The sequence below is a fragment of the Acomys russatus genome, chromosome 12 (assembly GCF_903995435.1).
Source record: "Acomys russatus chromosome 12, mAcoRus1.1, whole genome shotgun sequence".
In the NCBI taxonomy this organism is placed as follows: Eukaryota; Metazoa; Chordata; class Mammalia; order Rodentia; family Muridae; genus Acomys; species Acomys russatus.
In genome coordinates this window covers 44,396,338-44,411,853 of record NC_067148.1, presented here as the reverse complement: position 1 = coordinate 44,411,853, position 15,516 = coordinate 44,396,338, and the positions used below count along the sequence as shown (strand labels likewise).

The following is a 15,516-nucleotide window of genomic DNA, read 5'->3' as shown; positions in this document are numbered from 1 at the left end:
CATGCACATAGTACATATATACATGCAGGCAAAATGATCATAAACGTAAAATAAAAATAAACTTTTAAAAACAGGTTGCCACTGCCGGGCGTGGTGGCACACGCCTTTAATGCTAGCACTCAGGAGGCAGAGGCAGGTGGATCGCTGTGAGTTCGAGGCCAGCCTGGTCTACAAAGTGAGTCCAGGACAGCCAAGGCTACACAGAGAAACCCTGTCTCAAAAAAAAAAAAAAAAAAAAAAAAAACAAACAAACAAAACCAAAAAAAAAAAAAAGGGGGGGGGGTTGCCACAAAATTGGACAGTAAATTTTAGTAGCAGGAGGGGCAGAATATGCAGAAATGTGTACTTCAGGCACCATCAAACAATGTACTTCCAGGATACCCTTAGAGTTGGTAATCAGTGAACAGCCTGCATAAGGCAAACAGCCATTAAAGCAGGAGATGCAACTGCTAACAAACAGCCCTTAGTAAGTGCCCTGTAAAGGAGGAAGACTCTACTTTGGGAGGGGTTAGGTTTAGTGTAAACCACTTTCAGTTCTGTGGAGGTTAAAAATCACCACTTGATATTATCACTGTAAATATTTTCTATTTTATAAAAAAGATCAAATTTAGAAAATAATATCAAATGTACAAAATGCCATTAAACATTTTTTTTTACAGTTAAACCTGTTAAGAGAAAATTTTCTGAATCATTCTTGAAATTAGTGAAAAATACTTATCCAGCACTTGCAAGGTCCTCAATGTGACCCCCGGCAAACACACACATGCTTGCACACACTCAACACACACCACTGCCACCACCACCACTCTACCAAAAAGTATGGGGAGATAGTTTATCAAGTAACTGGCAATAAATGTGTAACTCTTCTGAAATGTGCCTGTAGTGTGTGCTCTAAGCTCTATTAGCACAGCAGGGTTCTGTCCCTGGAGCACACCTGCATCTGGAGCCATCACTGCATACAGCATAGTGTGTGCACGTGTGTGTGTGTGTGTGTGTGTGTGTGTGTGTGTGTGTGTGTGTGTGTGTGTGCGCGCGCGCGCACGTGTGTGTGTTGAGGGGTAGCTAGTCAGGGTGCTTTCCAGACAATGTCACTCAGGTTCTGTGACTCAGTGTTCCTTGATCTAAAAGACAACTAGTCTAGCAGGTCTTCCTTTAAAAATCCCCTCAACATTACTAGGACATATTTTGTAGACAGGCTGGAGATGCAGCTCAGGTGCCCTCAGAACTCTGCTTTTCCTGCTTCCATTTCCTCAGTACTGAAATTACAGGTGTAAAGGGCATATCTGAGTGAGAGTGAACCAGCCTTGCCCGGAGCCACAGGAGTCCCTATAGTAAAACTCACTCATCCCCTGCTCTTGATGTATATGCCTACACTCAGAAAACATTCGACTCTCCCACTGCATCATCAAGAATTGACTTTTTTTTTTTTAAAGCAATGGACAAGGGATTCTTCAGTTCCAAAACTGAGTTCCTTGAAATGGAGAGGCATGAAGAATAGGTATGGTTCTCTGAACCCTATATGTCTGCAGGCAGGTCCAGCTGTCCACTCACTGCTGCACAGTGTGTGTGTGTGTGTGTGTGTGTGTGTGTGTGTGTGTGTGTGTGTGTGTGTGTGATTTAACACATTTTCAGAACTGCAAGATACAACCTTACCTTCACAGGGCACTTAACACTTCAAACTGTCAACAGTGAGCATTTCTGGCAGGTAGTTTATTTCTTAAAACTTCTCAAAATTCGTCTGATAATTTTTGAAATGTCATTTAAAATACCGTGTTACACTTCTGTGCTTACCTTCACTTATTGCTTCAAGACACTGTTTTTGTTCGTCTAACTAGAGTTGAAAGATGATGAAAAAGAACTTCACGTTGAGAAGGAAAAGACAAGGTAATTTTATTTCATATCTTTAAGTTCTCTTTTTAAAAATTCTTTAATAAAACAATCTCGAACACATTTGCCTAACAGTAGAGGAACGTCTCAGATCCTATCCAGCAAAACTGAAGGTCAAGTTGAAGGCTGAGAGTAAGAGACAAAAGGAAGAGAAACTATGGCTTGAACAGTAGAATGTTAATATCAGAAAGAAAAACACCCCACAGAACTGACTGCATATGCAAACAGGTACATGTGCAGGCGTCTGATGAGTCACCACTGGACTAGTCCATGGTTCACTTTTACATACAGAATCTGGTTTAAAGACAAGCAGAAGGTGGAGAAATGGTGACTAACTCACCGCTCACCTTGATAAGGAAGCAAGGAAGATGAAGACGTGCTTCCCTGGTGGTCACTGTGGCTTTACAGTGTTGAGAGAGCACTAGAGCTTCAGCACCCCAGGCTGACCACTCAGAGCCAGCAGCCATTCGGCTCTTCCTCACAGCACCCTCAGGCATGCCCGCTGCTCCAGCAGCTTCCCTAGAAGGCACCCAAGACTGCTCCTTCTCCCTATGTAGGCGGGAGCCACCACCAACTGCCAGATCCACCTGGACTGCCACAGTCCAGGGTCAACCTCTTAGTGTTTTATTGCTGTGACTGTGACAGTGTGTGGCTCCGAACTTTACTAAACACTCTGCTCAGCAGGATCTTACAAGGGGAGGAAACCTAAGAGAAACTGATAAAAAGCTGCAAAACCATTGAGGTAGCTGTGTCTTCCTTGAGGCCGTCAAGAAATCTGACTGAAGCACCTGAGAGTGGGCTGAAGGTGCATTCCACTTGAGAAAGAGGGTCTTAGAAAGAGAGTATTACTGGAGCTGTGCAAACTGGCCACGGAAAAAGACAACCCCTTTTGTGTGACTTCAGTATGAGCAAGTAAATTCCAGGAAAGAACTAGTGATCATACAATCAACTTATATAAGGTCAGAGTTCTCAGTGTGGCATGGCTGAACATCCTGGCAAGTGCACCCACGGGACAGCAGTAGGAACGGAGTCTGAGGCTGACTCCTCTGTAGCTGGCGTCAGGCTTATTTGGGCCTAACTAACATTGCACAAAACACCAACTTAAGTTCTTTACTTTCAGAAAGGAGGGAAAAGTGAGGGACAGAGGGAGGGGGAGAAGTAGGGGAGGGGAAGGAGGAGGAGAGGGAAGGGAGGAGTGGCAGGATACTTTCCAGGTTATGTGGTTTACTCTTTGTTCGTGGACAGGTGGGATAGGAGTTTGGTATTTTTGTTTTGATAAAACTGATTTCTTGGGGGTTAGGGGGTTAGCTTAGTGGCAGAGCATTTACCTAACATGCATGATTAAGTCCTGAGTTCGAGCCCCAGGACCATTTGAATAAATACCCTCCAAACCCAAATCATACTTTTCTCTAAAACCTTTAGAAACAAGCTGTAACAAGCTAAATGCAACGAGCCTACAGAGTGGGCCTCATTAGAGAACCACGTATCAGAAGTGGCGTAGTTAAACACGTAAGGACCTTCCTGGCTTTACCATTTCCATTAGATAGAGTTGGCTCAGGTCAGACGACACACAAAGCCGAGCCAGAGCCCAGAAGCTCACTTCTGATCAGTGTTCTCCATGGAGACCACACACTAGCCATCAATCCATTCATGTGCAGCAGGTGCTGGAAGGTCAGGGTGGCAGCAGGAAGTAGCCTGGACAATAGAAGAGAGTGCTTATGACTAGTCTCTTCTACGTGGGAAGTGACTGCCACCCACGGGCACTCCTGGAAGTTCTGCTGCCACAGGCCTCTGCCCCATGGAAAGCAGTTGCTGGGCTCTAAAAGGAGCTGTGTGCCTCCTACCCTATGCCCTGGTGCCTGGAGCTGTGGCTCGGTGCTCTGCTCCCAGTACCTCAAAGAGTTAAGGTCCTCAAAGTGTTTCTGGCCATTGCTGTCCTGTACTCCCAGGGGATCCAAGAGGCTATGGAAGTATGGACACCTCCAGGCTAGCAGCAGAAGACCTGTTGGATGAGTGGGAAGCTCCCTAAGACTGTGGAGCTCTGGGGAGTAAGTACTGCACTCCAGGACAGGCCTCTTCTGTGTTACCACAGGGAGGTGCTAGCCCATGGGAACAAATTGATACCTGTGTTCACGTGTCCAGCATTAAGACTCGGTAGCATTTTCTGTGCAGGGGAAGCATGCCTCCATGGGGTTGACACAACATTGATGATGGAGTGTAAGGCTTGCACCTTGAAGTGTGCCATGCAGGCTGAGCACACTCCACAGGCTCCTCTACCCATCTCTGCCACACTGGCATGTTAACCACAACAGAAAGACATTAAAAGTGTACAAAGACAGAGAAAAAGCAAGATACCCACCCACCTCCAACCACTGGCCTTCAATATGATGCCATTACCAGCATTACCATACACCTACAGGGAGGCAAGCTCTGTAACTACCATGGTGCCTGTTTGCTGCTCAGGAGCCAATGAAAGAAACATCAGTCAAGGGTTGTATAAATATGCACTTATTTCAAGGACTAATTTAATATGTGAAATAATCTGTAACCTATATAATTCAAAATTCTTAAGTAGGGAGAAAGAAAGCTAAAAAGCCCACTTAAAATTCATAGTAAATATTTCCTTATTTTATTGAATTAAAAATTGTCAGTACATATCTGCAAGTTTATAAATGGTAATTTCAATGGAAAACAAATTTTATAAGTACCACAAACCAGACAATAGAAATAGCTCTTTAAAGAGACAATAAGTTCAAATGCATAAAGAAATTCCAGCTCCACTTCTCTTCATTTCCTACAAGAACGAATGCATATGCTGTCACCCAAAGACACAGCTTTATGCACCAGTGCGTACTGTGGCATTGGATGCTGTGTGGAAGGAGATATCAATGTCTGCCACCTGTGACAGCGTCTTTTGTAAATTGGCCCTGAGACACGAGCCACAGTGAGATCACAGCAGATGCAATTCCACGGACTTAAGAACGAACATTAACTACTGACGACCAACACTGACTATGAAGTAACTGTCCTAGTAATGGACTTTCTGATATTCTGTGAGCTGGAGGGAGGAAGTGTACCTTGAAGATAGACAGTACCTATCAACACTGACTGACTAACACATGAACACATAAGAATATGTATGTGCACATGGCCGTGTTGTCATAAGCATGGGGTAGGTAACACAGTATAATCATTACTCAGGTAGAACAGGGGAAATTGCATTAAAGATGAAAAATGCACCTGTGCACTAACGCTATCAGAAAGGAGGGAACCACTGGGCATGGCAACAGTGGAATGATGCAACTAACAGGTCTAGAAATGTTCAGGTCACATTCCTGGATGTGCTAGTGCCCATCTCTTGGTCATTTTCACTAAATAAAACACAAGTCCTGAGGAGGAAGGGCATCCTAAGCTAATGCCAGACTCAGACAATACCTCTGTCAAATAAAAAGGCACATAACATTACCTGATGGGTCAAAAGATTACACAGTACAGACCATCTTGCTACCATGTAACTGTGCTGTTAGTCTTCAAATATTCATAGTGGCTTATATAAAATACTGAGACTGGGAACTTAAATATAAAAATAGACTCGGAACAATAAAGATGTATCTAAAGCAGAGAACACTGTCGGGAGTGGACTTACTGGTTAGGACAGGTACTTCTTGATGGTGGCCTTGTACTACAGGGGACAGCTGCAGGGTCTTGTCCCCTATCAACATCGACATCCAGGCTGCTATTATCTATATGGACAGACCCGACCACTGTTACCTTTCTGCATGGACACACTGGCTATGGCAGCTCTCTACATGAGTCCCCTTTCTACCCCTCCTAAAACCCTCCAGGACGCCTATCTGGGGTGGGATAACTATTCCCTTTAAGAAAGTTCTGGATATAACTAAGGAGACTAACAGACTGAGAGAGCTCGCAGCACTGGGTAGCACTTTCATCTACTCACATTGAGGAGCTGCTCAAGACTATGGCACGTGCTCAAAGCTATGAGTTCACCCCCTTCAACCTAAGCATCTTTCTGAGTGACTGCTGATGTGGGCCACACTCCAGGCTGGAGCTATTGGCCAACACTGGCAGGTGAACCAAGAAAAAAAAAAAAAAAGTCTCAGTGGTCATTCTGGACCCTTTTCTAAAGTGAGAGTAACATGGTAGCTCAAGATCAGAAAGGAGAGGTGTAATTTGTGACAGGATGTGGTACCCTATGGTATTCGGCTCCAGCACCTGCACACTGTGACCTACTGGGAAGGGGAAGGCCAGCACAGTGTGCGCAGGAAGCCAGAGGAAGGCACAGCTGATGAGTTACCAACATTCTATAACATGTTTAAAATGTCTCCAAATTATACCAGTAATTTGGGTGGCTCTTCACTAGTGTTATCCGTAGAGTATCTGGGATCCTGGGATCATCCCAAAGCTGTTTGCCCCTTTTCCCCCTGGATGGCATGTGGGGCTACGGAAACTGGAATAAGGGACAGACACCAGATACCTGGCTGGCCTCCTGGGTCCAGTCCAGGCTTTGGAACCTGAGGCAGTATCTATCACTGGCCTGGCTTTCCCTACAAGGCACAGACTGAAACTAGGGCGTGGGACAGTCTGACTGAAACATAACAGGCAGACATAGGAACCTGATCATGTCTGTGTCCTGACTTGAATAGAGCAAGCACTCAGCAGCTTGGGGCTGTTTGTTTTGAGGCAAGAATCTCACTATGTAGCCCAGGTTGGCCTTAAACTCATGATCCTCTTTCATCTGCTTCCAAAGTGCAGGGACTGTAAGTGTGCCACTATGCCCAAGCATTTTGAAGATAACTGGGTAACTTAAGTATGTTCTCAGTGTTAGGTGATAGCAGGGAACTATCATTTTATACGATAATAAATGTGTAGGCTTATGTAAGACAGTATCTTGTGTTTCAGAGACATGTTCAGAATTCTGAGGAAAGGTATAATAAGCACACCAGGGGCTTCTTTAAAATGCTACTGCTCTCAATCAGCAAAGGCGAGAGAGGTAGTAAATACCTATAATCTCAACACTCTGGAGGCCAAGGTCTGCCTGGGAAGCTTGGTTAGAACTTGCCTCAAAACAAACAGTAAAAAGAAGCCTGGTATAGAGCTTGGTGTCAAGCAGAGTGCTTGCCTGACCTGCAAAGAGCTAGTGCTGCAAACAAAGAAGAGACAGAATGCGTGTGGCAAATGCCTGCAATGTTGATGGAGCCTGACTGAATGGGACAGAATAGCGGCTTACTGTACCTCTTTTCTTGATTTTGTGTATTTAGAATGCCCCCAATGAAAGAATTATCTACAGAAAGTGAGGTCCCATTAGCAGAAATATAAACAGCAAAACCCATTTTATAAGAGGCATACCAGAAGACAGTTGACAACAAAATTCATTGAGAATTTCCAAGGGGAGGATGTGATAAACTCTGACTTGGAGAAGGAATACCACCTTTCCTTCAGCACTAGCTTTACCATGACAGTCACCCCAGCCTAGTAGAGTGGGCTCAACCCTGCCCAGAACTAGGGTGGGCTTGACTTAACAGCAAGCGAGCCCTGGATTCAATGCCCAGCACCTCATGAACTGGATGTGATGTAGCATGCAGGCCTGCAACCCCAGCACTCTGACAGGTAGACAGAGACGATCAAGACATCCTTGGCTAGACAGCCTGGGACACAAGGGCCTCAAAGGCCAAACCAACCACACAAAAACCAAGAACAACTTTGTTGCCTCACAGCATTGTCACTAGTTACGTGAGAATGAAGAGCAGGGTCGTCTTCAGCAACCACATGAATACTGAGGTTCAAGAACAATCTTTTAAAGGTGATTCATATTGGTTATTCTCCATAATACGAATCCAAGGCTTACATTGGGAATGATACCCTGGGAGAAAACCAACTGTCATAAGCACTGTCACAGTGTATGCATGGAAAGTAGCATCCTGCCTCTAAGAAAATGGGGACAGAATAAGCAATAACAAAACACATAACAAGTACTGATTTGCTGGACTAATAAAAGGAAGAGTCTGTAGTTTGCAAGTCTAAGGAAGCTACAAAAATGAAATTACTACTAGGCATAGTTTGTAATCCCAGTATTTTGGAGGTTGAGACAGGAGGATTGCCAGGAGTTCAAGGCTAGCTTGAGTTATCTGAGTTTCAGGTCAGCCTGGGACACACAGTAAGACCTTGTCACAAAAACCAAAAGGAAAAAAAATCAGGATACATTTACCCACAGCCTTGCTAGACTCTAACCAGTACAACAACAAGAGATGGATGTCCACAGTGCCTCAATGACCGACCAGCAGTTACTCCATCCCAATACAGAGCCATAAATCTCACAAATGAATGGTTAATGTTTCCAAAGGAGGCTGGGGGTATATCTCATGGCAAAGCATTTGCACAGCATGTTCAAAGACCTAGAATTACACCAGAAAAAATATTTCCACAGGACAGTTTGAGAAGAAAATGAAATGTTCAATGCTTACCGCACTGCTAGGTAAGATAAAAAAGGACCACAACCACCAAACCAAACAAACAATATCCGTAGTCACCCAACCTATGGACCAGGCAAATACAGCCAAGTGGGCCAGGGCTGGCTTCACCCATGACTTGTGAGATGTTGGGTCTCATGTAAGTGGCTTATCCTGTCTGTAACCATGAACATCAGCCCTGACCTTCAGAGAACAACACGTAGTCCTCCATATGGCAGCAATCAGGACTACCTTATCAAATGCTCACTGGGCCCTCTCATTGCTCTAGGGCAGAGCCATGTCTGCAACAGCATATACTGGAAAGTTAGAATTGTCTATTATAGACCACCTGATGCAACCTAACATCACTCTTAGAGAGAAGATGAAAACTCTCCTACATTCTGAGGCATTTCTTGTGTTCTTATCATTTTGAACAAACAACTTGCTATGTCAGCAAAAGAAATGATGCTCCTGCAGCAGCTTATATCAATCACCTTCAAAGCTCACTTGTGGATCTGACTTTGCTTGGCTATAACCACATTACCTGCTGCACCAGAATTAAGACGAACAGAAGGAAGCAAAGCACCTCACACTTCTACAGTGGCTTGTACACCAACGCCCCTGCAAGCCCACTCTAAACAAAGCACGACCTTGGTCTCAAGTCAGCGACAGGGAAAGGCCTCTGGCACCAGCAAAGTTCCAGGGCTACCTCTGCATGCAGAAGGACACCGTCACCAGTCTTCCTGGGGTTAGGATGCTATCAAAGCATTCCGCAGAGATTTCATACACTGTGCTGGATGTACAAACTAACAAACCTACACGCTAACTGATCACAGGAAGCATGGGTCATTCAAAAAGCAGCATTAAAGGGCACAATACACAGTCTACTACAGATGAATAGGAATCTGAACCATGTAATATTCAAAATGTATAGCACCAGGTTTTACTTGAATTCAAAGCAGGTGTCAAAAAAGCCAATGCTGCAGAGGCCAATTAATCAGTCACTACAGGGAATGGCTGGAAATGTTCTGCTGCTTTAGAGTCTTAACATCACTCCAGATGAGAGCTCTAATTCCTTGACATTCAAAACAGTATAATTGATCTGGGCACAGTGGCACATGTCTGTGATCCCAGTACTCAGGGAGGCAGAGGCAGGTGGATCTCTGTGAGTTCAAGGCCAGCCTGGTCTACAAAGCAAGTCCAGGACAGTCAAGGCTACAGAGAAACCCTGTCTTGAAAATACAAAAACAAAAACAAAAAAACCCTCCAAAACTCAAAAACAGTATAATCTACCAGTAATTAGAACCCCTGCCCCCAACTATCTAGCATGAAGTTATTCACTTTCTATGTGTGGAGGAAAGGATTCTGATCTCTAACTATACCAGTGCAGGTAAGGGTTTCTTTATAAAGGGCTGTAGAGGGGTCAAGATGGGTTTTTATCTGTCTGTTTTCCTGAAGTAGAACTCTTTAAATTGGGCTGAAAACTGAATGGGACTCTCTCCCCACTCGACTGTGCAAAAGGGTTGCTGAAGAAGAGGCTCATGTCCAGGGGAGCCTCGGCCTCAGAGTTCCATGAGTCTGAGTCGTTGCTGCTCGAGTCCTCTGCTGTTGTGGGTGGGCAGCTGAGCTGCTCTAACTGGTCAATGATGTCAGAGAACTGGAAGGCTGAGCTGGACTCAGAGCGGACCGAGTAGGCTGGAAAGTTGACCATGGAGCTGGCCTCAGACTGATTGGCTGAGCTGGGTGTGTGCAGACAAAGTCCGCCATGCAGTGGCATGTTATTGAGGGAGCTGTTATCAGACTGGTTGTTCCTAAGTGAGCTAGTTTCAGAAGGACTCAACAGGCTCTGTATCAGGCTAGCTTGGGCCTTCACCTCAAAGAGCTCTGAGGTGTCTGAGGGATGTACATTGCCGTTGAAGTCACTTCCCTCCCCAAATTCAAAATCATCTTCTACACTCATGTCCACTGCTTCAGTAGAGTATCTGTCTGGGCTGGACTGGGCAGACTCTGGATGCTGGAAGGAATCTGGACCACACAAGGGAGGGGACCCAGGGGACTGGATAGGTAACAAGGACTCCTGAAGGACTAAAGAACTGTATGGGAAAGAAAACGCCTCAGAACCTCCAGCAAAGAAAGAGATGTCTGCTGGGTCATCATCTATGAACTCTTCAGACACCTGCAGCTGTGCATTTGTCAATGTGAAAACAGGGACCCCTCTGAGGCACTGCCGGCCACCCTGGTGCTCCCCACTGGGCAAGAAGGAGCTTGCAGAAAACTCATCCTCACTACTGTCATTTCTACAAAGAGCTGTGAGTCCCCTACTGACCCTCCCTTTGCTTAGGTCTAAAGCATTGAGACTCTGTCCTCTGGGGCAGGCAGAACCATGGCTGTTCACAACACCACAAAACCCGGCACCTGGACCAGGCTGGAGCACAGGGGGTCCAGGGAGGTGGGCCGACTGTGTGCTGGGGCCTTCAGATGACGAAGCTCTGCTGCTCCTCTCTGCTGCTGTGCTCTTGATGTGGGGAGACTGGGGATCCACAAAGGAGCTGCTGCTGTCCTTCAAACTGGGCGGGCCAGGAGGGGACAAAGAAGAAGTGGGGAGTGGATAAAAGGAGGCATTTGCTGAAGACAGGGAGGCAGAAGTTCTCAAGCCATCGGTGAATGAGATGCTCTGGGGGTCAAAATTAAGAGAAGAAAACAGGAACATATAAAATTATAAAACACTATTACAAACTGTAAAGCCTTTTGGGAAGTATAGATACTTCTAATATATGCTTACAGCTTTTCTTGGAAGGGGCACCTGGGTAGATTTTCCCCTTGTCAAGTGAGGATTTTGGTTTGAGATTGTCTCACTGTGGTTTTGGCTAGTCTTAGACTCTGGGATTGTAGATGTGTGCCACAATGCCTGGCTTAGAAATGTACAGTGTTAAAACCTCACCTGAGATAACAACCTGATCTTGCTTTCTACTTATTAACACCTTATAATTCTTCCCCCACTCTTGTGGCATCAGATGTCATGGTAAAGAAGAGAAGCTACCATAGAGAACTAGATGACATGCAGGTAAGGTTTTTGTGGTTGTCCTAGTCATCCTAAGTCCACAAACAGATATGTCTGGATAGTCACATCTCTATTCAGCTAGAAGGGCCCTCCCCTACAGTGCTGACACCAGGAGACAAGTACATGTTTATAGTCCTGGCTTGTGAGTGTTAAGAGATTTAATATCATTAAGGCAAAACTGCCCAGCATGCGCTATAAGCATGAACTAGAGCAACACAAGGACACAAGTACATAGAGGGGCCTGAAAGCAGGGCTCACGCTTGAATGTGGGAGCTATTACGCAAACACAAAGTGGTAAATGACTGTTATGAGGCAGACCCGTAACAGAGTAATCATTTGTGGCTCAGCAAAGGGGCTTGGAGCAGTGATATCTCACTGGGGACAACATGAGGGAGTCTGTGCACATCTATGTTATAATCCGGCCAAACACATCAGCCGTACAGCTGTTTCCCGCTTTACTTTTAATAGCAAGGATGATGCTGTGTCTCCTTGAAGAGTGGGACACCAGTCCACCTGGAGAGGCTACAGTGTATTTAGGTAGAGGTCACCTACACAGCTGGTTCTCTAACAGAATGAACACATCATGGTTCACAGTGAAGAGCGCAATGGTGTTTCGTTACCTAGGCTTTCACTGCGAAGTCAGAGTGTATGTTAAGTCATGTGAGCCTTCTTACAGCACGGTAGAGGACTCTCTAGAAGAACACACCCTGGTGTTGAGTACTGGTTATAGTTTCCACCAGAAAAGACTAACCTGTTTAGGCGGATCTACAGTCAGAGCATGAAGAGATGTCCGAGTCTTACTGTGTCGTCTGCAAAACAGAGGATATGCTCTGAGGCTTAAACCTGTCACCGTCCTCTCTGCCAGCATCCCACTCATGACATCTGTTCCTAGAACCTCAAGTTTGTATTGAATCCATGAAGAAAAGCTCACATAAAAATATGACTATGACAGGGTGGCAAGCTAGAAGTGGACAGAATAAAGGGACTCAGTAATTAAAATAAAAAGAAGCCCAAAAGTGATAAAATTATATATGCATACCAATAGAAAAACTCCACATGAATTTAGAGGTTGGAGTCACTTAGGTGGACAAGCCTGTGAGGGACTATTTAGCTTCTGGGCATGTTTGTGAGAAATATGCTGCTTATGCTAACCTTCCACTGTAAATGGAGCCATTATGTGGGAGAGGACCCTAAACTTTAGAAGGAAAGTGAGCTGAGTACAGGCATCCATCATGCTGTTTCCTGACTGTGGATGCCAGGCAATCACATGCTGCTAGTGCCTGCTGCTTTGATGTGCCCCACTATGATCGGCGGCAACAGGAAATGTGAACCAGAACAAGCCCCTCCCTTTCTCCAGTTGATTTTGTTAGGTGTCTTGTCACAGCAGCAGAGGAAACTAAGGTACCATGTAAGACCACCACATTCAAAATGAGCTTTACAGCTTAGGAACTACGTGCCGAAACAGGAGTATGAATACAATTATCTCCACGGTGACATTGCAAACCCATTTGTTTAAAACAAAAACACACCAGGCGGTGGTGCTGCATGCATGTCATATATAGTCATGAATGCAGACAAAACACCCATACACATAACATTTTTTTAATAAAATAGAAAATTTAAAGGCACACACTTTATATCAACACAGCAGAGTTTACCTTTCATATGGAATTCTCTTCATCCCACCATCTTTGACATAATCTACTAGTTGTTTCTGAGTTCTTCCACTACAAATAAAGGCGCAGTTAAAACAAAGCAGGAAGTCACAGCATTGCCGTTAGTGTTAAGAACAGAAGACTGCCCATCCTCTCCCAGAAACATGTAAACAACTCAGCTACATTTTGTAATAAGTATAGCCAACTTTCTAGGAAGTTTTTGTTAAGCCTATTTTCTCATACTTTTAATGTTTTTTCCCTCTGTTTTGTTCTTCACAAGAACTACTTCTGAATACAATTGTCTGCCCAGCCTAGGGCACCTCTCTCCCCGTCTCGCTCTCCCCTCTCCCGAGCCTGCAGTCCGTCACTGCTGAGGGCAGCCCTACCTGTATCTGAAGGAGGAACCTCTGCTGAAGAAGACAGCTTTTGCCTTTGGCTTAGGCTGGTCAGAGAGTCTGAAAAAGGTGTGGTGCTCCACACATATCTTCCAGAAGTTCTTACTTTCATCTCTGCTACCCAACAAGAACTCCAAGATGTCCTGGTAGGGTCCCTAGGAAAAAAATACAAAAGTTCATGAAGCAAATGCAACAATAAAGTGCTGGAGAAGAGGAAGCAGATCATATAACAGGCAGTTTCAAAATAAAAAATTAGAGCCGGGCACGCCGTTGTACGCCTTAGATAACTACAGCTTTCAAGTTCACAGATATCAACATGAGGAAGCCACTGCTGTCCTAGGATTGAAATTCTGAGCTCTAAGATCATATACATTTTGAACCTTCTGGTGTATATTACCAAATCACTTTGATTCTTTACTTAATCTTTTTACTCGCAGAGAAAAAGGAAGCCTTTGATTTGCATCTTTTCATCCAGAGAGAGTAGAGAACTATTTAGATCAGGTCACCCTTTCTGTGATGGGGCCTGTTGGCATGGGGTTATAACCACAGCACTTGGGAGTCTGAGGCAGGAGAATCAAGAGTCAGAGCACTGTCTGCATGACACTATCTCATAAAACTCAAAACCAGGCCAAGGAACAAAAAAACCAGCCAACCCACCAGCCACGCAAACACACAGACACATGCCGACAAGTGGACAGACACATGCTTTCAAGTCTCTACTAAGTCAATACTGACCCATGCTGCACATCAACATGGGATAAGACAGGTGCTCTTAGAGGCTATGACAGAGGCATTCTTCTGGCTGGTCCACGGGCTTAGCCTTTCCTGGGACTGGAAGTATCCTCAAGCCCACCCGGGTGGCACCTCAAGCTCCAGCCTTCCCATGGCTTAGCCGATCTACTGTCTCCTAACTTCTTTGAACAAAGAAAACACAATTTGACTTTCCCAATGATCATACCACACAGAGCTACTTTTTCTATTTCTAATCATTTAATGAAATGGTAGTTATTAGCTTGTCAGTAGTTGCTGGTTGAAATCTCTGAGGGGGGTGGTAAAGAGGATGTTTTGTTTCCTTTTGTTTAGACTGGATCTTGTTAATATAAATTAGTCTGGTTTCACATTTCATAACTCTCCTTCTATACCTCCTGAATGTTGGGACTAAAAATGAGTTCTTATTATTACTTAATAATCAACGATTCTTCAACCAGATCTAGCCAGGGTCAAGGTTTTGTTTTGTTTTGTTTTAAATATTTCTCTGTGTGTGCCTGCATGTATGGGTATGCACCATGTGATCCAGGAGCCTGTGAAGAAGGTCAGAAGAGGGGTTGGAACCCCTGAAACTGGAGGTACAGACAGTAGTAAGCCACTATGCAGGTTCTGGGAATTGAGCCAGGTCCTCTGCAAGGGCACTAAGTGCTCTTAACCACAGTGCCATCTCTCCAGCCCCCAGAGATTATTTTTTAATTTAACAGCACCTGGGAAGAATGGGAAGGCCCCTTAACTCTGTCTGGGCAGAAGTGTTCACTCCACATTGCTGGAGGCTCAGACCACTCTCAACAGCACCTTCCCAGGCCCAGCCCACGCGTGCGGAGTTGGAAACCCTCAGGGTACAACCTGATGAGCTCCTCCAGCGGGCGAAGATCTTCCTGCCTCTGCATTCAGCGTGCTGAGATTCCAGATGTGTGTCCCAACTTTATATCAAATGCTTTTAAAAAATGCTCTTAACATTTTGTCAGATTAAGTTGCCTAACAATATTAAGCATTCCAAAATAATACTTACATGGACCTCGGGGTGGAGTTTGATAAGAAACCTTTTCCTTCTGAAACTTAGTTTACGGACCTTGGACCAGTTGAAAGTATTGATTTTGGTGGTACCCTGAAATATCAGAGACAGACATACATCTGTAATGTAAGTACACACATTTTCTCACACAGCAGAGTCTGCCAAAGTTACATCTTTGATAAGCAACCCAGCAATTCAAGTGACATGTCACCATTTCACCTGGAACAGCTCTGAATCTAAATGCCAATCAAATAAACTACTGCACTAG

The 15,516-nt window shown here is 44.8% G+C and overlaps 1 protein-coding gene across 1 annotated transcript in view; it reads right to left on the bottom strand.

The window, feature by feature from the left end:
• The window catches only part of Farp2 (FERM, ARH/RhoGEF and pleckstrin domain protein 2), a 100,054-nt gene that overhangs the window by 26,087 nt on the left and 58,451 nt on the right, over positions 1-15,516 (bottom strand). The window contains 5 exon segments of the mRNA XM_051153675.1: positions 10,770-11,028; positions 12,167-12,224; positions 13,074-13,142; positions 13,457-13,620; positions 15,246-15,341. Of these exon segments, the coding sequence (XP_051009632.1) occupies positions 10,770-11,028; positions 12,167-12,224; positions 13,074-13,142; positions 13,457-13,620; positions 15,246-15,341 (646 nt within the window).